This window comes from Ornithorhynchus anatinus, chromosome 2 (assembly GCF_004115215.2).
Source record: "Ornithorhynchus anatinus isolate Pmale09 chromosome 2, mOrnAna1.pri.v4, whole genome shotgun sequence".
NCBI lineage: Eukaryota > Metazoa > Chordata > Mammalia > Monotremata > Ornithorhynchidae > Ornithorhynchus > Ornithorhynchus anatinus.
Window position 1 is genome coordinate 49,874,213 of NC_041729.1, and position 26,723 is coordinate 49,900,935.

Sequence of the window (26,723 nt, forward strand, 5' to 3'; positions counted from 1 at the left end):
AGCGCTGGGGTACATACAAGGTAATCAGGCCCCACACGGGGCTCACAGTCTTCATCCCCATTTTCCAGATGAGGTAACTGAGGCCCAGAAAAGTGAAGTGACTTGCCCAAAGTCACCCAGCTGACAAGTGGCAGAGTCGGGATTAGAACCCAGGACCTCCGACTCCCAAGCCCTCCACAGCTCAGTCTTAATCCCCATTTTAGAGAGAGAAAACTGACGCGCACGTTTAGCGACTTGCCCCAGGTCAGGCCAAAGAGCGGGGGCGGAGCCGAGATCAGAACCCAGGTCCTCCTGACTCCCGGGTCCATGCTCTATCCAGTAGGCCCCGCTGCTTCCTCTGTGCAGAGCACTGTACTGAGCGCTGGGGAGAGTACAACAGAGTTAAGAGCTTCTCCCATTAGGGAGTAACCTCCTTGGGGGCAGAGATCTGCCTTTTTGCCCTGTAGTACACCCACCTCCCGCAATAAGCACTCACTATATCCTGCTGCAGTGGATGCTGGTGATGCAAGGACCAGAAACCTGGTCCCCTTGGGCTACGGTGGCCACCGATTGCCCTGATGGCTACAGGACACACAGGCAGATGTGACCTCACACACGTCACACCTACGCTCACTGTGGGCAGGGAACCTGTCTCAACTGTCGTATTGTACTTTCCCAAGCCCCCAGTACTGTACTCCACACCCAGGTGCTCAATAAATATCACTAATTAACTTAAGGTAACAGTGTCGTGCTCGCCATTTTGTCAGCGTCCATTCAGTGCCACCCGACCCTCCACACCCTCTTGCCGCCGAGGCTTTGCATTCCCTTTCCAGGCTCCTGGGCACCTTTCCCAAGCCTTGGATCCACAGGAGGGAGGCTGGGGGGTGACATGGGGCAGAAAAAAGGTCGAGGCCAGAGAGAGGGAGCAGGGAGAGGAAAGGAAGATGACGAGGAGAGGGGGTGAAGGAGACAGAAAGGTGAGAAGGAATAAAGGAAGAGGGGAAAACAGGAAAGGGACGGAGAAGGGGGAGGGAGGAGGAAAGGCAGGAACCAGGAAGAGGTTGCAGAAACAACAACTGGTTCTCAGGATTCCTTCTCTACCAATTCTGCTTTTTTTAAACCATGTTATTCCTTTATGTCGACCCCATTCCCTCCCACCTACTCTGTGGGCCAGAGGCAGTGACTCAGTTTCCTTCTCCAGCCTTTAGCCCAGTGTATGTGTTCAAAGCACCTAAACGGCACCAGTCAGCAGCAGCCTCCTGGAGATCTCCATCTTTAGGTTTGAACCCAGGGTTACGCACACTCTGGTCTTCTATAACGTGTGTTTTTCCTGCGTATTTGGATAGAACGCTGTTAAGGAAATTAGGGAACGTTCTTCCGACAACACGTGTAACCTGATAGAACACAATGATATATTCAGAGAAATGGTTGTGTGCATGAGCAGGGGACCGATCAAGACAGTTTTCATTATCACGAACCCTCCCGTTATAGAACTGAGTATACTTTCATTTCACCATTTTAGCCAATGTCTGAAAGTCCAAGAATATCCTCCGGCAGGTAAAATGTGGAACCCTCACAAAGATTCTGTATAAACTGGATTCATCCCCACATTATAATTTTTTAAAAGTAAAAGGTCAAGCATAAGAGTAGAAATTTTCAATTTCCCAATAAATATTACAAAGTTTTAAAATGCATTTTTCCCCACATTCAAGAATGACCCAACAACCCCCCATCCCAACCTCAAGATAACAAATCTTATTCTTTACCACACATGTGTCGCTTCAGGAAAAGCCCTGCTTATAGTTAGAAAATCATGGACAGATGAAAATATTTTGCCTTGAATCAACAGAAGAGCGGAAAAGAAAACAAAAATCTCCACAGAATTTTTGCATTTTTAAAGGTGATGGTTAAACTAAAATGGAGGGCAAGTACAAGAAATGCTAAAATACATACAAAAACGGACAGCAAATCACCAATAAGCACCCAAATTACACTTCTGCAGGTTACTACAGGAATCTCACTAGTGCGATAAAACAGCACAGCCATAACATAATTAGGAAGTCTGTATTAAAGTTATAAAGAGTCTATTCACTTTTAGGCACTGAAATTAACTAGCAAAATGTTAAAGTTGAGACACTCATACGGAGGTGGCCAAAAAAATGAACGTGTTCTACCATTGGCTAGATTTGCTTTGAACCTTACACTCTTGGGAGCGTATCTGTACATCTGCAATAGTTATGCTACAAAAGCTTTGAACACACAAAGATTTACACATTAAACAAAAGCTATCTGCAAAAAATATAAAGGGCTATCATAATATAAACCATATTAGAAAATATTGCACATTACACTTCCTCTTCTTTTCCTGTAACATACAAAACAACTCATCTGTACGGAAACCAGAAAAGGGGTTTGATGAAGCCAAAACTCTTTAGATGCTAGATGCGGAACGGTGATGAAACTCAGAGCTTCTGAGAGTCTCTTCTCTGTGAAAACTGGGATCGGTTCATTGATTTAATTGCTAAACACGTCCTCAGAGGGGTCGATCTGGGATATACATGATCGGCGGGGATCCCACGCTGCTCGAGGGACTCCGAAAATTCGCGTCATAGGAACTGGGTGTGAGTCCAACCACGGTGTCGTTCTGGGGCACTTCACCCTTCAAAAAATCATCATCTTCATCTTCCACCGCTCCCTGGGCGGAAAGCACGGATCAACAATGAGGCCTCAAATCACTCAGGTCTCAGTGGTAGAGCACGGATAACAATTACTGTGGGGTTTTAGGTTCTGAGACGGGTGAACTGGAAGACTTTTTTTTTTTTTTTACATATTTAGAAACAAAAAAAATAGCGGACCATCACTTCTGCTTCCTTCTGATATGAGATAGAACCAAAATGAACACCAAAAAGCTTTGTTCAAGGTTTCGAGGAGAAGATGCTCTGCAAAAATGAGCTAAATTAAAAACCTAAAGATACCACCGATGGTCAGAGTCGAGGTAATATGGTTCTGTCTCCAAAAATAGTCCCAGTGGGTGTTTGTAAGAGTGTGAGAGTTACCCACCTGAGAGAATTCATCCTACAGCTGACAGATATACTTGCCTAATATACCCATCAATGGCATTTACTGAGTACTTACTATGTGTGGAGCATTATACTGAGCACTTGCGAAAGTTCAAAACACCACCTTTTCTGCCTGCCAGGAGCTGATTTTTAACTGAGGAAGCCACAGGTTCAAAAAGGTAGGTTTTGGGGTTTTTTTTCTAGGGGGGGAGGGTTGTAATTGTTAAGTGCTCCCTCTGTACCAGGCACTGTACTAACTGCTGGGGTAGATACAAACTAATCAAGTTGAACACAACCACATCCCACATGGGGCTCACAGTCATTAATCCCCACTCTACCGATAAAGTAACTTGAGGCCCAGAGAAGGGACTTAACCAAGGTCACACAAAAGGCAAGCGGCAGCCTAGGATTAGAACCCAGGTCCTTCTGACTCCCAGGCCCGTGCTCTCTCCATTAGGCCACGTTGCTTCAGTGAACCTGGACATTTTAGGACTATTGAAACCATCAACTGCAGAGTATGATGAGAGGGCTGTTGTTTTGGGCACTTTGGAAGATAACGGCTGTGGGCTAAAGCAGTAACCAAAAACTGATGCAGGTTTTGATGTAAAACTACATAATTGATAACCATATCCTAATACTACGGGTTCTAAATTTGGCTTGCTTTGCAATGCTAACAACTGGATTATCCTGCTTAAATTTTAGGAGACCAGAACGATACCTTTTCAATAGGTTTCTTAAATTCCTGAAGATCTTCAGCGCTCAACTCTTCCCATATTTGGTAAAAAGGGTCGATGATTTTTTTCGATCTGTTTAAAATCCAAGAGGCACATTCAAACATTTTATAATCGAATCCAATAACCTAAGCAGTATTATTCAGAATTCCCAAGTGCCACCTCTCCCCCACGGCTTTTCAGCAGGGGGAGAGAAACTACTGTTGTCCATTGCCCCTGCTTTCTGGGCTTGGACATGTAGCTCGGCAAGAGAACTTGAGAGCTTCCCAGCAGAGCTGAGAATCACTTTAGAGGAGACTCTTCAAACCCCTGCCTGCGACTTTCAAACCCTAACCCATCGGCTCCCTCCCGAAAAGCACCATTCCCCTCCCTCGTCCGAACTCAAAATGAAATGTCACCATCTGTGCCAAAACTGTTCCTCAGCTTAGGTGAGTTCACAAGTTCCCTTAAGTTCAGTACTCCTTATCGGATCGGCACAATTGTTCTTGTTTCCTCATTTTTGCCTAAGCATATCAAGTTTATACATTCTGAGGTCACTTTTCTTGGGTTGCTCCAGTAGCTTTCTTGGAAAGGGGAAGGGGGCAGAGAGGAACCCGCGAAGGAAGCTGAGAAGGAGCAGCCGGCTAAAGCGGCAGGAGGAGAACTAGGATAGGAGAGGGTCAGAAGAGCCAGGCCACAAAAACAAAGAAAGGGGAGAGTGAACTCAGGAACCCTGAGGACAGGGGGTGCCTTTCAGGAAAAGGTCAGATTTTATGCGGCTTTTTTCTAGAGAAAGAGATCACCTAAAGCTGTTATGACAAGGGCAGAGGGCCTAGCCTCACAAATCTCAAAAGGGCAGAAGTATTCTATTATCCTGTAGTGGACGTTTTTCCTAGAACAGAGTTTATCTTTTGAGGCCTGTGCTGATACAGCCGTCACCCTACCAAGAGCCTTTGATAGAAGGTAGCGCTCTGGTGAAGTTATGTGAACTCAAGTGGTTAAGTCAGAGTCATTTCTAATCCAATTCGGCACCTTCCAGCAGCCCCTATTTCAAAATTATTCTGCAACTCGACCACCCCACTTCGCATAAATTCGCCAGGGCACTGCACTTTGTCAAAGGCTCTGGCTAATTTAAAATACACGCATGCACAACATAACGTAAAAAGATCCACCTACCTCTTGAGAACACAGGGATCAAAGGGAAAGAAGCTGTCGAGTGGATTTGTGCAGGTCTGTACCGAGTCTCCTCCAACGCTACTTCTAATGACTGGTAACATCTGACGGTTGTTCCTCTCGATAATAGTGTAGCAGAACACTAACTGGTATTTCCTTACAAACATCAAGCAGACAAAGAACATTTCAGCAAATAGAGCTATTCCACATGAACTACAGATCTCTTCAGGACGCATGAGACGACTGACAGAAATGGTTTATCTAATACCTTACAGTAGTTTGAACAGACCTTTTGTGTGAGAAAAATAACCTTTTCTGCAACTGGAAAAGAAAGATTTTAGACTAGGTAGTCAGCTAAGAATCTCTCAAATAAGGGAGAGCAAAGCGAGAGCATAATTTTGAAACCCCTCAAATAGCAAAGATAGTCAAATGATGTCAAAGCAGAGGCTGTTTCTATATTTCAAGTACATCATGAAAATGACTTTTGAAGTGACTGAAAATGTTCATTGAGCATCTACTGTATATACCAGCACTTAGAGTGCTTCCCATATAACTATACTGTATTCTTAATAAGGAAAGTAGAACGTGGAAAATCGTTTGAAGAGAATTTAAGCAACCATCTCAGATTAATATTTTATTAGCTCGGCAATTACAGGCAAACTGCAGTTAATTTACTGTGCATAACTCCTATCTTTCAAACAAGACAGGTTAGCATAGCCTCTTGGCAAGAACAAGGGCCTAGCAGTCAGAGGACCTGGGTTCTGGTTCCAGCTCGGCCACACTGTTTGTGGTGTGACCTAGGCCAAGTCCCTTAATTTCTCTGTGCCTCAGTTTCCTCATCTGTAAAATGGGAGGATTAAGTAACTGCCCTCCCTCCCGTTTAGACCAAGCCTCATGGGGGGTCAGGGACTGAGACCCATCCTAATATATTGCATTTAGGTCAGTCTGGTGTCTAGTTAAGAGCTTAATAAACATTACTATTATAGTCCCATTTGTTTAGACTGGCTTAAATTTATCTCTGCCTGAAGGCAAGGGGTGAATTTTCTGATTTACAGTGCCTCCAAAGCCACAATTCTCTTCGAAGCTACAAAATGCTAGAAATATCCAAGATTAACCACATGATAAAGAAAAGAGACATATTCAGTTTCCAATTTTAAAACATATATAATCAAATAGTTACCTGGTGATGGCAGCAAACAAATTTACTACTGTAGGGAGGCATATCTTCAGAGGATTCAGCTGGCACATAACGAGGCGCTCAAAATTTAAACTCTGCAGGTAAGCCAAACCTAGGTTTAAAATAAAGACCTTAATTAAAAATTGATTTCAAAAGACCAATTTCTAGGTGGAAAAATTACACTTTTGATGCATTTCAAAAAGGTAAATACACATTTTGGCTCTTTCAAAACACAAATCTAGGTTAGACTGGAAAATATCTCTATCAAAGATGACAGAAACTTCTCCAGCTGCTAAACGATCACATGGAAATCAGGCCTGGTTTAATTATCGTGCCATTTCCTGATAAGATAACAGGAACTGGGAAATGCTTCCCGTCTATCAAATTGGTGAGATTTTTTATTTTCCTTAAATTAAGAAAAAATAAAAACCTAACATGGGAAAAATAAACTTTTAGGGCTGGGCAAAAGCCAAGTCTTTGATGTGGAATGACACGATGCAATGAGCCTAAGCCCATTTTTTACCGGATTCTTAAAAGCGCTATCACCAGATTAACACAACAAGGATGTTGCTCATGTCAGTAATTTCTGACTAATCAACATATTTTTCTGCCATGCCCCTCAATCACTTACACTGAATTACTTGCATTACTTTGCATTTACAATGCACCTACTGTGTGCAGAACACTAAATCAGGTGTTTGGGAACACACAGTAGAATAAAAGATGCAGCCCCTGCCCTTGGGGAGTTTATAGACTAAAGGTCGACAGAAAACGGATTCAGAAGAATTGGAGTTAGTGGCGGGCGAGAGCTAGTCTTGTCGGTGCTTTGTACCCAGGGAACTAGGGAGAGAGAGAAGCTGGCACGAGCCCAGCTCTCTGAGGGCTAAATCGCTATTCCTGCTCTTAGTCTCTCCCTGTGATCCCCCAGACCAGCTCTACCAGATTCCACCGCTTCTGCAGCTCACTTCACCTCCACTACCCCGCCCCACCCCTTGATAGGGCCCTTATACAAATGAGAAGATAAATCATCCTGCAAGTGGATCGGTTAGAGACACCTAGAGAAGAAAGGAGATCATTTTCTCGATCCCCACCCGCTAAATAATCCACTAAAAAGCCCCGTCCTGCAAGAACACAGGGCTGCTTTTCACAGTGGAGAAAGCATCTTTCGGAACTCTGAGTCACAACGATGATTTGATTTAAATGCATATATTTGATTGTTCTCCTCCGCCTCCCACACTCTAAAAGTGGGGGTCCCTCAAGACTCAGTTCTAGTTCCCTTCTATTCTCGATCTACACACACTCCTTTGCAGAACTCATTCACCCCCTCAGCTTCAACTACCACCTCTACGCAGACGATTCCCAAATCTACCTCTCCAGCTGTGACCTCCCTCCTTTTCTGCAGGCTCACAGTTCCTCCTGCCTCCAGGACATCTCTTCTCGGATGTCCCGCCAACACCTCAAACTTGAAATATCCGAAACGGAACTCCTCATCTTCCCACCACTTTCCCATCCCTCGCTGTACATACCACCACCACCCTCCCTGTCTCAGCAGCCCCGTGACCTTGGCGGCATCCTCACCTCACCTCTCATTTTTTTTTTGTTGGTATTTGTTTGTATTTGTTAAGCGCTTACTATGTGCCGAACACTGTTCTAAGCGCTGGGGTAGACACAGGGGAATCAGGTTGTCCCAAGTGGGGCTCACAGTCTTAATCCCCATTTTACAGATGAGGGAACTGAGGCACCGAGAAGTTAAGTGACTTGCCCAAAGTCACACAGCTGACAAGTGGCCGAGCCGGGATTTGAACCCATGACCTCTGACTCCAAAGCCCGGGTTCTTTCCACTGAGCCACGCTGCTTCTCATTCAACCCACATAGTCTGTGATCGGATCCTGGCAGTTCTTCCTTCACAGCATCTCCAGAATCCACCCTTTCCTCTCCATCCCAACTCCCAACATGTTGACCCAAGCACTTACCCTATCCCACCCTGACTACTGCATCAGCCTCCTCCCTCACCTCCCTGCCTCTTGTCTCTCCCCACTCCAATCTACGTCACCCCACTCTTCAAGAGCCCCCAGTGGTCGCCCTTCCACCTCGAGATCAAACAGCATCTCCTGACCATTGATTCGAAAGCACTTGATCGACTCGCCTCCTCTACCTTGCCTCACTGGTTTCCTACTAAACCCTTACTGAACACTTGAGCAACCTAATAATAATAATAATAATAATGTTGGTATTTGTTAAGCGCTTACTATGTGCCAAGCACTGTTCTAAGCGCTGGGGTAGACATAGGGGAATCAGGTTGTCCCACGTGGGGCTCACAGTCTTAATCCCCATTTTACAGATGAGGGAACTGAGGCCCAGAGAAGTTAAGTGACTTGCCAACAGTCACACAGCCGACAAGTGTCAGAGCTGGGATTCGAACTCATGAGCCCTGACTCCAAAGCCCATGCTCTTTCCACTGAGCCACGGCCTACTCACTGTGCCTCTATTCTGTCCCCTAAACACGTCCTCACCTCTGGCCCAGAACTTCCTCCCCATTCGCATACGAAAGACGACCAATTTCCCCCACCTTCAAAGCTTTCCTAAAATAACATCTCCTTCCAGGGGACTTTCCCTAAGCCCTTACTGACTCTATTTACCCTTCCTCCTGGGCCATTAAAATAAATTAGGGCTCTGTAGCCCATTAAGTACCTTGCTATTCATCCCACCCCCAGTTCCACAGCACTTGGGAAGAAATAATTATTCCCTACCGCTTCGCCTATCTAATTTATTTTAATGTCTGCCTCCCCTTCTGGACTCTAAACTCCTTTAGGGATCATGCCTACCCACTCTATTGAACTGGATTCTTCCAAGCACTTAGTAGAGTGCTCTGCACTCTATAAATACCACTGGTGGATAATAATAATATTGGTATCTGTTCAGCGCTATGTATCAAACACCGTTCTCAACGCTGGGGTAGGTAGAAGGTTATCAGTTTGGACACCATCCCTGCCCGCCCCCACAGGGAGCTCACAGTCAACGTTTACAGCTTAAATTTATAAACATCACCACCAAGCTCACTTACAGAGTTTTCTGCTGATTATTTCAAAATGATGGCCTTTCAGGAACATCCACAATGCAGATGGAAAATTTACATGCCTGGGCTTTAAATGTACTGGTGCACACAGGACCCCACCGGATAGGAATTTAGGCCATAGACAGTTGGTTGTTTGTGTTGGGTAACTACAGGGACCCACTCTAGCTAAGAGACAAGGGTAAAATAAAGTGTACAGACACAAATGACCACTCTTCTTGCAGTCCGAGGATACTGACCTTTCCGTAAGCTTCCATCTAAAAGCTGCTTATGGCGAAAGACCAAAGTATAAAAAATGGCCTGGCACGCTGAGTAAAAGGGTCCGTGGAGAGTGACGTCACAGAACGCTTTTGTCCCTACATCCTGATCATCCAGGTAGTTGTGCAGCCAGTTAACCAAAAGGTCTAGGCAGGCTTTTACAGTACTAGGAAAAAAAAAAAGACAGTAATAAAGAGGATTCTTGTTAACCAGCAATTGCAGTACTCGAAAGAATGAAAAAAACAAAACCACAGAATGGCTATCAACTTCCCAAACGACGTGGTTTTGAGGACAATTCATGGGTACGGGATGTTTAGATAGAAAGAGGGGTCACCCGATTTCTGCCCAACCAAATGGCAGCATGTACTCCAGGCTATTGTCACAAGCATTGGAGAAATATGACTTTGAAAGAGACATGCTATTTTTTCTTTAACTCCTAAAGGCCGACTTTGTTGTTTTTTGGTACAGCAGGCTTCTTCCATTTAAGGGTGGCCAAAAGAGTCTCTTATTTCACCCTCCAGAAACACTTTGTCAATCGAGTCAATTGCTTCTTTCACCCCAGATTCTTTTACTTGAGGGCCAAACACACTTAACCCCAGAAGCGTCAGTGTGTAGCCAATGAAGTTGTTCTGAACTTGAGCCCAAAATGGTTGACAATCCACCTAAGCCTAAACGACTTCCCCGCTATTGACCACTTGAGAAACTTTCACCCACCCCAAGGAGAGGCTAAAACTAAAGAAATCCTGATTCAAGTCCGCTCGATGTTCTCAGGGTTCTTGGTTTTTCAAACTGTCTGCATAAAATAAGATTACTTACATAATAGGTATAAATTTGGCTCTTGCTAAGAGGCTGCCGATATAACTTCCAGCGGCTTGTCTGAGGACCGCAGGATTGTTCGGGTTCTGTAACTTCTTCCATAGATGTTCCAAGAATGCTTCTGCAAATCCCTGCAAAGAGAAAAGAGGGGCTCGTGTTACACAACCCTACAACATCATGACTGAAGTTCAGCAGAAAGGGAGTACCTCTATCAAGGTTTCCCTAGTTTTCTCTTGAGAAGTAGTGTGAGATCACATTTATAAAGAAAAACTAATGGATTGACTTCCAGTCAGTATTTAGTTATCTGTGCTAATGGAGGGAAAGAGCTAGCATGGATGAAATTCCTAAATACGTTCAAATCACTTTTTAGCCATATTTCATCCACTTTTCCTAACTTTTGCGAAAGCTGCTCGTGAAACAACCCTGACAAAAAAGTATCAACCTTTCTCTACTGGGTAGTCGACTCTGTCTCCCTTTGCCTTCTGGCAGGGTGCAGATCAAAAGTAAAACGATTAAAAAGTGAACAGAAGGGCAAGCAAGGGACAAGGACATTATACTTTGGTTAAAAAAAAAAGAAAAAAGTTGGCAACAATTTTGGGTCCTAAATGGAGACAGATCTTTACTGCCCTTAGAAGGCCAATTTTAGAAGTCAATGTGTCAATTGGGGATCAGGAAGAGAAGCTGTGCAGCCTAGGGGAAAGAACACAAGTCTAGGAGTCAATCAATCAACTGTATTTATTGAGCATTTACTGTGAAGAGCCCTGTACTAAGTGCTTGGAAAGTACAATTCAGCAACAAATAGAGGCAATCCCTGCCCACAACAGGCTCCTTTTCCCTACCCTATTTGCCCTTCCTTCTGCATCACCTATGGACTTGGGGCTGTACCCCTTAGGCATTCTGATACAGATTCATTCATTCAATAGTATTTACTGAGCGCTTACTATGTGCAGATCACTGTACTAAGTGCTTGGAACGTACAATTCTCACTTCCAGCCCCACAGCACTTAGGTATATATCCCTACATTCTGGCCTATCCCCTCCCGGTAATTATTTCAGTATCTCTCTCTCCCCTCTAGAATTTATGCTCCTTGAGGACAGGGATCATACACTAATATTAATAGCATTTATTAAGTGTGCAGAGCAATGTACTAAATGGTAAGCAAGAATATAAAGAGAGGAATTAGACATGGTCCCAGGCCTCTGGGGTGCTTGCAATCTTAGAGATGGTAAGCTTATCGTAGGGAGAGCTGGATTCTACAACACTAGTCTGCTCTCTCAAGTGCTTACCACAGGGCTCTCCGCCCAGTAAGTGGTCAAATATCTCTGACTGATTTTTTTTACTCATCATTATTCGTCATAAAAGACATTTTTAAAATGATTTCTACTTACCAATTTAAAGCTACAGATGTAAAACATGAAATACTGAGTGTGACAGGAGGCGTGAGTTGGCAAAACAAGCTTGTCAAAGATGGCAATCAGATCCCGATACAAATCCTTTGTTTTGTTGATGTCGATCTCACCTAAAATGCAAATATATTCTCTCGGTCAGAAAGATATTTATATGATAGTCCCAAATTTTAAATTTTATAGCATCCTTTTCGGTTTGAATTTTCTTTGGGGTACTTGTTAAGCTCCATGTGCCAACCACCCTATTAAATCCTGGGGTAGCTAAAGATAATCTGGATGGACACAGTCCCTGTCCCACATAGGGCTCAGAGTCTAAATTGCAGAGAGGAGGATTTAATCCCCATTTTACAAGTGAGATAACTAAAGCAGAGGTCACTAAGCAAACAAGTGGCAGAGCCGGGATTAGAACCTAGGTCCTCTGACTCCCAGGTCCAGGCTCTATCCACCAGGCCACGCCACGCTGCTTCTCCCAGGTTCACGGGTTACCTGGAAGAGTATTAACTATTTAAAACTGATTAATCCCCTTAGCTTGCACGTAACCTGAAATATTTATTTTTTCAAGGGCAAAAAAAAAAAAAAACCCCAAACAACTCAACCTTGCCTGCAACCCACATGCACAGTACTGTTCATTTCTTACCACTCGGTAAACACAGAAATCAGTATATCTACGCATTAAACTCGGTTCTTGGCAAATCCATCAATACACGAAGCATATTCAAGTTGGGAATACGTGGCATTCCAAGGTCGCAATCCGCTTCAAACATACTTTACCCTCGGTGAAAGCTACCATAATTACCATTTACGTAGCAGACATCTTTTATGTATGAAAAGAGAACAGAGAGCAGAATGTCTAGGCGTTCCGCTAGCGGATGGGCCATCTGATCACTCCTGAAACTGGTACCCTTTACGTCACCGTTAGTTTCCTCGTCTTCATCCTATTAAAAGGCAGGCAATTGAGATTCTTCATGATGCCCCCGCAAAAACAGCCATTTTAGAGTAAAGCACAAAAAAATATTAGGCCAAAACGGCTCTTTTATCTTTAACCATCCACCCTCCCCTTAGGGGTACCCAACTTACGTGTGACCGGAATGTGAAAATATCACTGACATTCATTGTTAACGATCCCCATTAATTGTTGCTGATCATGGCTATCTCCAAGGAGGTAGTGAATACATAATCAAACTTATTTCTTTACAAAAAAATTTAAAGCCCAGATTCAACATAGACCAACCAACAATACTGAAACTATCCCATACTTCTATTTTTAGAGGCAGTACGGTACCATGCAAATGTTGCCAGTTGCTTTACTAATTAGCAAATTAACCCATTTTTCATTTATCTGCATATAATCTTGAAAAGGAAAACAACAGTGACATCAAAACACTTCTTTCAATATCCAAAATTTGTTTGCTGTCATAATATAAAAAAAAAAGCCTGACCATTTCAAATAATCCTTCTCTGGCGTCAGCCGCGTAATCGGTCTGAGCGGCTGTTTCCTCAGCATCGTCAATATCTTGGCGTGATGCTCCCACCTGAATTATAATGCAGCGAAATGGAACAAGAGAAAGTTCAAAAAGCTAACCAAGTGTGTAGGGAAGCTGGACCAATCGCTAAATAGACAAAGAGTGTCAGTTTTACCACACCGGGTCTCAAGACAAGAGATGTAAACTTTAACATTCAGTTTAATATTCGTTCTAGCAATCACAGTGCATAACATATATCGCAAATCTACAGATTCGTCAGCATCGTCAGATTGCATTTAACTCTCCGATATAATTCAGATTACAAGTTCAGTCATATTTTAAAAGAAAGTGCAAAAGAGCTATATCTTTGAGCTTTAAAGACATCAGAGCAACAGTTACTGGGGCCCCAATTAAATATGAGAACTAGTTCTCCAAATTAATTTCTTACCACCTGAATACTCTACCCTCACATACTCTACATATATATTAGCAAGTACTCAAAAGAGATTTTAATAATAATAATAGTAGTAATAATGATAATGGTATTTGTTAAGCGCTTATTATGTGCCAGGCACTGTAGTAAGCGCTGGGGGTGGATGCCAGCAAATGGGATTGGTCCCATGTGGGGCTCATAGTCTAATCCCCATTTTACAGATGAGGTGAGGCCCAGTAAGGTGAAGTGACCTGCCCCAGGTCACACAGCAGACAAGTGGCGGGGGCGGGATTAGAACCCAAAGCCTTCTGACTCCCAGGCCCGTGCTCTATCCACCACGCCATGCTGCTCCTCCTTAATTTAGAAAGGATTAAGTCGTCTGTGCCTGAGAGACTTCTAGGTGCCCAACTGGAAGGACTTTCTTATGAGATCTGGAGCGACGGTATGATCAGCCAGGGGGACTGAGGAGAAGCAGTGAAATCAAGCAGCATGTGGGGAAAAACGACTTAAGGCAGCAAACGTCCTGCCAGCAGCAACGGGGCCTGGGCAACATTCACAAGGCCTGAGAACGGTAAGGATCGGGAATCCCCTATCTGCCCTCCTCTCTCCGTCACCCTGAATCCACGAATCCCTCTGCCCTCGGCCGTCTAGGTCAGGTGGGAGACTGAGATTCTCCCCTAGCTCCTCTCCAACCCTCACTCCCTCCTATCCCTCCGCTTGCTTGAGGCTGGGGGCAGAAGCCCCTGGGGTGGGCTCCAGGAGACGGGCAAATTCCTCCTCTCCCCATTCCCGGCCAACACACACACCCGGGCAAGCTGAGGCTCACCCAAAATAAAGCCAGGCGGGTGGGCTACGAAACAGGGGTATGGAGCCAGGCGGGAAGGGCTGTGGTGAAAATCGAAACACTCATAAAAGCTGATGAAGAAAAACGGAGAGAAAATAAAGGAAATCGAGAAAGGGGAAAGAAGAGGAAGCCGCACATCACCTCTTTCTCCTGGATGAAGGCGGCAGGTATTTTAACAGCGTTCTTTGCGGTCAGATTTTACCAGGTTTGGAAAGGTGGGTTCTAATGGGAAGCAGCACAGTCTAGTGGATAGAGCCCGGGCCTGGGAGACAGGACGTGGGTTCTAATTCCAGCTCTGCCACTTGTCTGCTGTGTGACCTAGGGCAAGTCACTTCATTTCTCTGGGCCTCAGTTACCTCATCTGGAAAACGGGGATGGAGACTGTGAGCCCCATGTGGGACAGGGACTGTGTCCAATCTGATTAGCTTGGATCTACCCTAGTCCTTAGAACAGCACCTGACAGAGTAAACGCTGAACAAATACCATCATTATTATTACTAACGGCAGACGGCTGCCCATTGTGATTTTCATTTATCTGCCATTTGTTTTACGGTTTTGGCACGTGTTAGAAAAGATGCTGCGATAGTCACATGGTTTTAAAGAAAACAAAACCAAAACTGGGATTTCACAAAATCCTTTTTACTTTTAAGAGACCCCTCAACCCTCCATAACATACAAAGATATTACACGGGGTGTGGATATTTCCAGGAATGTCCTCAATGCTACTTCTTTTTAGTTCCCTACAACTTCCACTGTTAACATCCCATTCTGACAGGCCTAGGAAGAGGAGCTCTAGGCATCTGAAAGCTGAAGACTTTTACCTTAACTGCACCAAAGGAACAGCAGTACACTCAAATTGCACACTAGAAAATTATGATTTGAGTTATTTCAGAAATAACTCTGAATTCACTCGGTGTTATATCCGCACTGCTGGAGGGGGAAAAAACCTCCATACAGTTGCTGACACCAACCCGTCAGGCCCACATGTAACAAGCCTAGGAAATCTGGATCATCGTAACATTACTCTCACTTAATCATGAAAAATAATGGAGAGGTCAATACGTACATCCATCTTGAGGAGCTTTTCAACAATGAGTTCCAGGATTTCATGTCTCAATGATGGAAAGTATACACTAATTCTTAGCAGATTGTGGACGTAGCATTCCTAGAAAACAAGAGCAGCATATGTCCTGGTCAGACAACCTGTATTTTACCAGTCCGTGGTAGCTGGTGAAATTACCAACTGGTTTCCACAATTTTAGAAGCGACAAAGAACTTGCATTAGGGAAGTACCGAGGTCAGTAATCGGGGCTCAACAAACGTTGGCTTATTTCACCAGTCAGAAGCTCTCTGCCCGGAAGTGTTCTTTTTGGCCTATTTGGTATCTTTTCTCCATACATCTGCCCCGATGGGACGTTTGCTTATCACCTTTGATCAACCTTCAAATTTTCACTTGGTGGGAAGGAGGGCCCTGTTGTGAATGACCATATAATCCAGATGTAGATGGAAATAATTGCTACATTTGGCTCAGCGGTTATGGTCGGATAATTACCATTTGACTACCCACAGGACCGAAATCTAATATTTGTAACACTTAAGAGGGGTCACCCTCAACAGCAAGAATGACAGAGGACAACTTAACTTCAAAGGATAATTTTTATAAACCAACCAGTCTGTTAGGAAAATGCAGTAGCTAAAAGAGCTGAGGGAAATCATCAGGCCAGTCATAAAATCGCAAGAATAAACTTACGCTCCTCTAGACCGTAAGCTCACTGTGGGGAGGGAATGTGTCTGTTATATTTTTGTGTTGTACTCTCCCAAGCGCTTAGTACAGTGCCCTACACCCAGTAAGCGCTCAATAAATACCACTGATTGATTTTAAACGGAAACCGAGGGTGGATGACTAAACCAAAATTTGAACCACGGAAGATACGGCTTTTTATTCGAACTGGATTTCCCCACCATTTTCCCACAGCAAGATCTCTTACCAAAGTCCTCTCTGACTTGGTGATAAATGGAAATTTTTCCACAAGTATCTGCATCAGAAACCACGGGGTCCTACAACAGAGAACAGGGTTACTTTTCAGCCCAGATGATAAAAAGAATACATCTTTCCAGGCCAATCTTTTCTAATTCTCAAAGAGCACAGAAATGCACATGGACTCTATCAGCCTTAAAGAGGCAGATCTTGAGAGAAATTTAACAGTAGCGGATGAGAAGGGTCTATGAGTTGATGGGCCCAATGGACAATCCTTCTGGATTTTAAGAACACTAGAATTTCCTCAAGTGAGCATAACTAAAAGCTTCAATTTACAATCTAACCTCACAGTTCTAAAACTTTTAATTACGATACCGCATGATTTTCCATCATTAAAAAACATTTCAAAATGTTAAAAGCAGTCTGTTTACAGTTCAAGTACCCAATTTAAATAGGGACAGTTATGTGTCCTACAACATTTAACTCTTTCTACCTCATACTGCTGGGTTTTGATTTAAGCATAGAAAGTTTCACAGAAATTTCAAATACTCTAAGAGGGGAAGAGTAGATGAGGTGCCTTTGACAATATTAGCCCACAAATCCCATTTTTACTAGGATTAAATATATAATCGCTTCTGCTGTACTGGGCATTCATTACGCAGTTTGGCAGAAGGCGACCAAAAATTGGTTATAGCAAGTATTTAAGATTCATCGTTCACTAGAAAGTGATTTTAAATGGGGGAAAACAGCAGATAATAATGATCGCTGAAGGTGAAGGACAATAGCCGAGCCTTAAAAAGGCTCAAATTAGAAATAAAACAAGGCTTATAGGCATTTTCATCTTCTATAACCTAAAATTTCACCTGGTGTGAATTATTTCGATTGCTTTCAAAGCATCTTCCCTGAGAGTCTCTATTGCCAATTGAAACAACTGTTGACACGGCAAGCCTTTCAGATAATACAGGAGATGTGCAGAAAGTGACCGGTTGTAGGAAGAGTGTCCTTAAACTGCTATTTGTGAGAATAGCTGATTCAGCACGCTTTTGCAGAAAAAGGTGATTCTGGATGAAAAAATACAGGTTTTCTTGAAAGACAAGGTATGCCTTGTCGACAAGGTAGATAAAGGAAAGTTAAACCTCCTTGTGGGCAGTAAACGGGTCTACCAACTCCGTTGTTTGGTACTCTGCCAAGGGCTTAATATAGTGCTCTGCACGAAGTAAACGCTCAATAAATACCCCCGACTGTCTGATCATATACTCACGAAGGAACGTATCCCGCGATTATTTGCAAGGCTCTGTGACACGTGTCAAAATTGGCAGGGAGATCTGCAAAAACAAAACCAGGTCAGGACGAGAATGGAAGCTCAAAGGAGAAAGCCGCATATTCAAAGAACCGGAACTGGACTCGTCATTAGTTGGAAAGAATCACTTGGGAAACAAGCTTGCGCTAACAAAACTAAAAAGAAGGACCGGTCCTCTGCAACATGTAGGCATTCCCAATGATACAGCCACACCAAATATAACTCAAAAACACGTATGTATTATGAGCAACTGAATTGTGGGGGGTTTCATACTCTTTCGTGCAGTTTGTTAGGTTCTCTTCCAGAACTGTCCCAACGTGACCACTACATATTACACCTCTCTCCCATTTGGGGATTTTCTGTCTCCCTGTCCTCTAAATTCAGCTCCCTGCCTCCGTGTGTCCCCTCCCGTGCTCCAGTCTTATTTCTCTGGAATGCCACCCGCCTCGCCTCCCTGCCCCAGCCAGCGAGGGGGAGGGAAAAGGGACGGATGAGGCGGCGGTATGACGGCACTGGCAGCCTACCCATACGGCAACTACGGCCTCCATTCCCGCCCCTGGTCGGTCCCTCGCTCCGTGGCCCCGACGGGACGAGGAGGGGAGGTGGGGCGTCTAGTGGGAAGTGGTGGGAGGGTGTGGTGTGCTGCGCTGGGCACGACACCAGTCAGAAAGGAACGATGCCAGGCCTGGCAGAGGGCGGGGGGAGAGTGCGCTCGACCTGGCCGCGCTCGCGGGCCTCCCTTCACTCCCCGGATCATTTTTCTACAAAAACGTTCGGTCCACATCTCCCCACCCTTCAAGAACCTCCGGCGGTGGCCCATCCACCTCCATCTTACCGTCGGCTTTAAGGCATTCCGTCAAATGGTATTTAAGTGCTTACTATGAGCCAAGCACTGTACTAAGCGCTGGGGGAGATAGAAGATAATCAGGTTGGACGCAGTTCGTGTCCCACGGTGGGCTTGCAGTCTTAATCCCCGCTTTAGAGATGAGGTAACTGACGCACACTGAGGTGAAGTGACTGGCCCAAGGTCGCACAGCAGACAAGTGGCGGAGCCGGGATTAGAACTCAGGTCCTCTGACTCCCAGGCCCAGGCTCTTTCCACTAGGCCATGTTGCTAGTCCACGTGGAACTAATGGCCAGGCAACTGGTTCCATAAAAGTTTGGGCTGGAAACAACTTATTTTAAATTACACCAGGTTTAGCTTGTGGTTCTTTAATTAAAATATCATTTAATTTAGTCAGTTAGGGAGTAGCAACTGCTTGCAATTCTCTACCACTACTGTAGAAATGAACTAATATCTTAAGTTTTATCATATACTGTTTCCAGCAGGAGTAAATAAATATATTTTGAATGACAATCTTTTTATGACGTTGGAATACCATATTATATTTCCTCTACATGCCTCTCAGAGACTGCAAGGGGTTGGGGCGTACCAAAATTGGTAAAGCACCTATTAATGCATGTAATAATGGTGATAATATTTGTTAAGCACTATGTGCCAAGCACTGTTCTAAGCTCTCAAGTAGATACGGGGCAATCAGGTTGGACAACGTCCCTGTCTCGCTTTGGGCTCACACTCTCAATCCCCATTTTACAGATAAGGTAACTGAGGCACGGAGAAGTGAAATGAGTTGCCCAAGATCACGTATTGGACAAGTGGCGGAGCCGGGATTAGAACCCATGACCTCTGACTCCAAGTCCGTGCTCTTGCCCCAGGCCATGCTGCTTCTCACATATCCTTAAATTTCCTCTACAGAGGCTTTAGGGGAAAAAAGGGAATATCAATGAAATACCCACAGCATCTGAAACAATTCCAATTTAATAAGCTTTAGGAAAGCCCTTGCCATTAATCCACAAACTATAGATGAGTACTTACTTTCATCTTCATCATCAGAATCTGAAATATCCACATCACCTTCCTTAATAAGTATTCGGGCTAGTGGGAAAAACAACCAAAATAAAGTTGATTATTCTCACGAGACCTCAGTAAACCTATTACTGAAAAATACTAATAAATTCAAAAGGGGGGGGAAAAGAGACTTTGCTGACATTAAAAGCTACCACAGTCTAAAACACTAGAAGAAAACCAACTTTTAGTTCTTTTCGAACCCCAGTTTCTGTAGGATGTAAAAGTTCTTTAACCAAAAAAAGCCGGTGACGTATTCCTTTCGGAGCCCAGCGCGAGGGTACGGAAGGTTAAACAAGTTGGGGAAAATGGACAAAAGATGCTTTTTACTGAATTGCCCAAATGAGAATAAAGTCATAAGGGATTATTCTCCGATTAGGATGGGCTATGTGGGGCCCGTCTAAATTCTTCACAGCTTCCAGTGAAGCAGTGACCTTCCTAAAATTTGGAGCAAGACTGACACGGTCGCAATTTAGTATATCCTCTTCAAACCCCACGGTTCGGTTTATGAGGGTGCCATCTCGTTGCCGTCTCCTCAGGATTCCTGATCAGCGTTGAGGCTTTTTCACTCTTAATGATAATCGGTGAAGCGTTGAGCGCTGGACTGTTGGAATATACACCCGACACATGGGGTTTACAACCTCAGAGGGAAGGGGGGTATTTACTTTACCCCTTGATCTCGGATGAGGACGCCGAGACATAGAGAAGTTAAGATCTCACAGCAGACACGCGGCACGGCTGGCATTAGAGCCAGGTTCTCTGACTCCGGGCCTGGGCCCTTCCTCGGGCCACGTGGCTTCCCGAAGACGGAGCAGAGGTGAGGGAGGGGCTCAACTGTGGGCAGTGAGTGTCGCTGCTATAGTGTACCCTCTCAAGTGCTCAGTACAGTGCTCCGCACACAGTAGGCAGCGGCTTGAAAGGTGGCCGCCAAACTGCCGGACCGCCCGGCAACTGCCAGGCTACCGAACGAGCCCTTCGGATCAATCTATTTAATAGGGTGCGACCCGCTGGCTTTTTCTCCCCCGTTCCTGCTTGACGCCCTCCTCAGAACTCAAGACCACAGAGATTCGGCTTGGGTCTTGCGATTTGGATTGTTTTTTCCCGTGTCAGCACTCCTGACCCACGTGTTGAAATCCCTTGGCAAAGCGGACGGTCAGAGACGGCCGCCATACCGTCGCAAAAGATACCGTCAACCTGAAAAAGATCACGCCTTCCTATCAGCAGAGCAAAAGTCGACGCAAAACTCACGAAAAGGTAATCACTTACGAGGGACAAAATGGGACACGATCATGCTGAGGCATGATCGCAGGAAGACGGTCTGCGCCGACACGAGGTTACTGAGAAAATACAGATATTCCTCCACCACTTCTTGACTTCTCGTTAACCACGGCAATTTCTGGCGTCAGAAAGAAAATACGGAGCAGAAGTTACCTCAGTCGATACATACGGATCGGAGGAGAGCAACACACGCAGATCGGGAATGAACACTTGTAAGGCTTACCAATAAAATGCTGACCAGATGTTCAAAATCTTTGGTCAAGTATATGACCGAGGTGCGGAATTCGAGCAGCCAGTTAAGGATCTGGGCATCCTTAAATGAAATAAATGAAAAGGACTTTCAGTTCTTTAATTGAAGCAGCCTGGTCTAGAGTTAAGAGCGTGGACCCGGGACTCACGGGACCTGGGTTCTATCCCTGGCTCTGCCCGCTGTGTGACCCTGGGCAAGTCATTTCTCTGCGCCTTACTTCCTCAACTGGAAAATGGGACTCAATACCTGCGCTCGGACTATGAGCCCGGGTGGGACAGGGAACGTGTCCGACCCGACTCGCTTGTATCTGCCCCTGCCCTCGGAACAGTGTCTGACACACTGTAAGTGCTTAGTACCGCAATTATTTAAATCTTAGAAACGATTTCCAAAATCTAAATATTATCGTCACTATGGCACTTGTGAAGAATTAAACAATCCCCAGGGATTACGTTTCCCACTCAGAACGTTAACAGATCACATCGCGAACCTGGGTTTCACACCAGGAACGAGGAAGAAGTCTCCTAGTTTTCAAACTTTAAAAACGGGAAAAAAAGAAAGCTACACAGAATCATTTCAACTATTGGACAGAATGCGTATCTGCCCTGAGCCTACCGTTCCAAAGGACCTCTTGCCCCATTCTCCTCCAACTCCTAAGTGCCCTGTGATTATTTCTAGCCTGAAATAAAAAAAATCACTTTAGGAGAAGCTCTTCACCCTCCAACTAGCTTCCCCTGCTTTGACTTCTTCGGAGCCTTAACCTGCAGAAGGGAAATATTTGAAAATTGAGGTCACCTCGGCCTCTCTACGGGTTGGAAAGGTGACAGAGTTTGATTTGTGGGCACGGTCTTTGTTCGAGACCTCAGATGCACAGAAGTGAGATCAACCCGGGAGATCCGCTACATTATTCTCTCTTTCAGGGCTTCTTCCAAACCCCGCAGAAGGTACCACCCAAGCAATAGGGTTTTAATGGTCACCCTTGGTCACCCCAAGATGTGGCTTTGTGACTTAATTTTCACTTGTCTGAGAATACAACCTATGCAATTATGGGCTCAGACCACAGGCCCACACAGCCCAGAACTGACTCCAAAGCATTTGTTGTCCTGATTTAATCCTAATTTAAACATTTTATAGAGGGGAAAAAAAATGAACGAAACTTTAAATCACCTTAAAATACATTTCACCTTTTAAAATCAGGGTCAAATAATTCGCCCCAAACCCCCAAACAGACATCAAACATAACAAAAACATGTTTTCTCTTTTTCAGCACTTTACCTTTATATCTGGATCTGATAATTGATGCTTTAAGAGCTCAAAGTCTTTTGTATCGCCCTGAAAAAGAAAAAAAAAAGAGGAACTTTTGCTCTACTTTCTTAATCAAGGAAGAACGTAACCAGAATCCTTCTGGGCTTTTACCAGCCCCGAAACTTGATTCAGTAAGGTAAAAATGCAACATCTGTTGAACATACTGTAGTTTTTAAACAGAACCTCGTCTATTAAGAGGAAACGCTGGCTAACCAAACCAAAAATCGGGCATTTTAGTCCATTTATATCCTTATCTGATTAGCCAGAACAATTGGCAAAAATACCCACCACCCAAAAAAGTTGTTCATTTCTAACTGAAAGGGGCTCATATTAAGATTCCACCAAGAATTTACCTTTTTGTATTTCTGCAATATGTCGGTCACGGTCCCACCAAAACGGACGGTCTTTCTTGGTGGAGAATTGAGGAAATCATTTTCTATCCTGAGCATTTTTGAAATGCAAAAGAGGGGGAAAAAGAAAAGCAAGAGTATATTAGGCACCAAGGTGAAGAACGATGGGGGGTTATTAAGTGACGGCAGAGTCCTGTATTTTCTTCCACCCCTCATAAAGTTACGCTTCAAAGTAAAAAAATTCAAACAAAGCCTGTTTTAAAGGCGGGGCATAACGACATCATTTTAAAGAGCATTTTAAAATAGAGGAAAGCCCTCAAAAAATAAGAGAAAAACCCACAGCAACGACTGTCAACCAATACCTCTGAAATGCAATTTAGGTGGGTCTGTCAGGTGACAGACTGTGGACTCGTTGTGGGCGGGGGTCGCGTCTGATATTATACTGCACTCTCCCAAGCGCTTAGTACAGTGCTTTGCGCACGGTAGGCGCTCAATAAATACGATTATTATTGAGAATAATAATGATGATGATGATAAAAGCAGCCCCACCGCAGGGAATGAGCAGGGCCGGGAAAGCGATGGGCTCGTTGTGGGCAGGGAACGTGTCATCCCGCTACACTGTCCTCTCCCCAGCGCTTAGTAGAGTGCTCTGCACAGTAGGCGCTCAATAAATATGACTGAATGAACGAATAAGCCATGGGCAGGGAGGGGAGACACAAATCCAGATCAACCAAACCCGTCCCCCCTTCCCACCTGGGCGCCCACCCCAAGCCCCCTCCCCTTTTTTTTAATCATCGGCTTTCATTCAGTCGTATTTACTGAGCGCTCACTGTGTGCAGAGCACTGTCCTAAGCGCTTGGGCGGGGACAATACGGCAATGAAGAGGCAATCCCTGCCCACGGCGAGCTCACGGTCTAGAGGGAGGGAGGGAGACATCAATAGAAGGAAAGAGACATCGATATAAATAAATAAAATGACAGATCTGGACGTGAAGGAGAGGGAGGGGAAGAGCAAAGGGAGCGAGGCGGGGCGATGGAGGAGGAAAAGGGGGGGGATAATCTGGGAAGGCCTCCCGGAGGTGTGCCTTCAGGAAGGCTTCGGGGGGGGGGGGGGGGGGGAGGGCCAAGAAGCAGCGTGGCTCAGGGGCAAGAGCCCAGGCTCGCCTGTCGGAGGTCGTGGGTTCTAATCCCGGCTCCGCCCCCGGACAGCTGTGTGACCTTGGGCCAGTCACTTGACTTCTCTGGGCCTCAGTTCCCTCCTCTGTACAATGGGGATGACGACTGCAAACCCCACGTGAGACGACCTGCTGATCTTGGGTCTCCCCCGGCGCTGAGAACAGTGCTTGGCACACAGTGAGCGCTTAATACCATCATCATTTTAACCTGCGACCCCACTTGGGCGTCCCTCACCCCGTCCTCAGGGTGCCGGTGCTGTCGCACTCACGATTATAACGATTATTAACAACAACGATGACGATGACTTTGGGCAAATCGCTTCACTGCTCTGGGCCTCAGTGACCTCACCTGTAAAATGGGGATGAAGCCTGTGAGCCCCACGTGAGACAACCTGCTGACCTCGTATCCACCTCAGCGCTTAGGGCAGCACTTGGCACATAGTGAGCGCTTAAGAGACACCATCATCAGTATTATCAATTATTCCTTCCTGTGGACAGTGGGGATGAATTCTGCGCGCCCCAGGTGGGGCAACCTGCTGACCTCGCACCTCCCCCAGCGCTTAGGGCAGTGCTTGGCACACAGTCACCGCTTAAGGCTGAGCGGCAAGAGCCCGGGCTTGGGAGTCAGGGGTCATGGGTTCGAATCCCGGCCCTGCCACTCGTCAGCCGGGTGGCTGTGGGTAAGTCACTTCACTTCTCCGGGCCTCAGTGACCTCCTCTGTCAAATGGGGATGAAGCCTGTGAGCCTCCCGTGGGACCACTTGAGGACCCTGGATCTCCCCCAGCGCTTAGAACAGTGCTCTGCACCTAGTAAGCGCTTAACAAGTACCAACATTATTATTATTAACCAAGGCCATCATCATTATCATTAATTATTCTCTCCTCTGTATCGTGGGGCTGAATCCTGTGCACCCCCCGTGGGGCAGCCCGCTCACCTTGCCCCTCCGCCCCAGCGCTTAGCACATAGTAAGCGCCTAAGAAGCATCATCATCATCATCAATTAGTCGTCCCTCCCCCGTATCGTGGGGATGAAGGCTGGCGGGGAGGCACACGGGACCTGCTGACCTCCCCCCCGCAGCGCTTAGCACATAGTAAACGCCCTAAGAAGGAGCACAGGCTTGGGAGTCGAAGGTCACGGGTTCGAATCCCGGCTCTGCCCCTTGTCAGCTGTGGGACTGTGGGCGAGTCACTTCACTTCTCGGGGCCTCAGTTCCCTCATCTGTCAAATGGGGATGAAGCCTGTGAGCCTCCCGGGGGACAACCTGAGGACCCTGGATCTCCCCCAGCGCTTAGAACAGTGCTCTGCACAGAGTAAGCGCTTAACGAATACCAACATCATCATCATTATGATTATGTTTAATTAGCCGTCGACCCCTTACCGCCGGGGTGAAGGCTGGGGGGGGCAAGGGACACACACACACACAAAACTTGCTGACCTGGCCCCTCCCCCCAGCGCTTAGCACAGGGTAAGCGCCTACAAAGCATCATCTTCATTATCATGTTGATGATGATGATTACTAATTAGTTGTCACCCCTGGACTGCGAGGATGAAGGCTTGGGGGGGGGGGGAACAGGACACACACACAGGACCTGCTGACCTCGCCCCTCCCCCCAGCGCTTCGCACAGTGTAAGCGCCTAAGGAGCATCATCGTGATGATAATTATTAATTAGTCGCCCCCCACCCCGTACGGCGGGGGTGAAGGCTGGGGGGGGGGGGGGGACACACACACACACACACACACACAGGACCTGCTGCCCTCGCCCCTCCCCCCAGCGCTTCGCACAGTGTAAGCGCCTAAGAAGCATCATCGTGATGATAATTATTAATTAATTAGTCGCCCCCCACCCCGTTCCGCGGGGGTGAAGGCTGGGACACACACACACAGACACACAGGACCTGCTGACCTCCCCCCCCCCCCCCCCCCGAGCGCTTCGCACCGTGTAAACGCCTAAAAAGCAGCATCATCATTATGATGATGATGATTAATTAATTAGTTAGTGGGGGGGCCCCCCCCGTCCCGCGGGGGTGAAGGCTGGACACACACACACACACACTCTCACACACACACACACACACGCAGGACCTGCTGCCCTCGCCCCTCCCCCCCCAGCGCTTAGCGGAGCGTGGGGGGTCCGCGCCGGGGGAGGAGGCGGGGGCGGGTCCCTCACCGGGCGCGGGGGAGTCCGGCGGGGCGGGCGGGGGCGGCGGAGGCGGCGGCGGCGGGGCCGGGGGCGGCGGGGGCGGCGATGGCGGCGGCCGGCAGAGACGCGCGGAGCCCGGGAGCCGCCATGGGGCCCGGACCCACCACGCCGGAAGTGACGTCACCCCGCGCCACGTGCGCCCCGCACCTCCCAGGGCCGCCGCCGCCGCGCTTCCGCCTCCCCGCCGCCGCCGCAGCGCCCCCTGCAGGCCCGGAGGACCCGCCGCCCCCGCCCCCTCCTGGCAGCCGCCCATTCATTCCCTATACTTACTGTCATAATAATGTTGGTATTGGTTAAGCGCTTACTGGGTGCCGAGCACTGTTCTAAGCGCTGGGGGAGACACAGGGGAATCAGGTGGTCCCTCGTGGGGGCTCCCAGTCTTCATCCCCATTTTCCAGATGAGGGAACTGAGGCCCAGAGAAGTGAAGTGACTGGCCCACAGTCCCACAGCTGACAAGGGGCAGAGCTGGGATTCGAACTCATGACCTCTGACTCCAAAGCCCGTGCTCTTTCCACTGAACCACGCTGATGCGCAGAGCTAAGCGCTTGGAATGGACTAATCGGCAACAGATAGAGACAGTCCCTGCCTC

At 46.3% G+C, this 26,723-nt stretch overlaps 1 protein-coding gene across 1 annotated transcript; it reads right to left on the minus strand.

Annotated features, from left to right (window-relative positions):
* Positions 1-1,620: 1,620 nt before the first annotated feature.
* RRN3 (RRN3 homolog, RNA polymerase I transcription factor) lies at positions 1,621-26,138 on the minus strand (the record flags this gene model as incomplete). The annotated part of the gene is made up of 18 exons (XM_039914578.1): positions 1,621-2,674; positions 3,757-3,844; positions 4,925-5,077; positions 6,102-6,210; positions 9,411-9,595; positions 10,246-10,376; positions 11,635-11,765; positions 12,449-12,587; positions 13,092-13,184; positions 15,459-15,557; positions 16,381-16,450; positions 17,632-17,695; positions 19,547-19,606; positions 20,843-20,972; positions 21,078-21,167; positions 22,377-22,433; positions 22,760-22,847; positions 26,101-26,138. Coding segments are annotated over 18 exons (1,887 nt in total), but the record flags the coding sequence as incomplete, so codon positions are not given.
* Between the last annotated feature and the right edge of the window lie 585 nt (positions 26,139-26,723).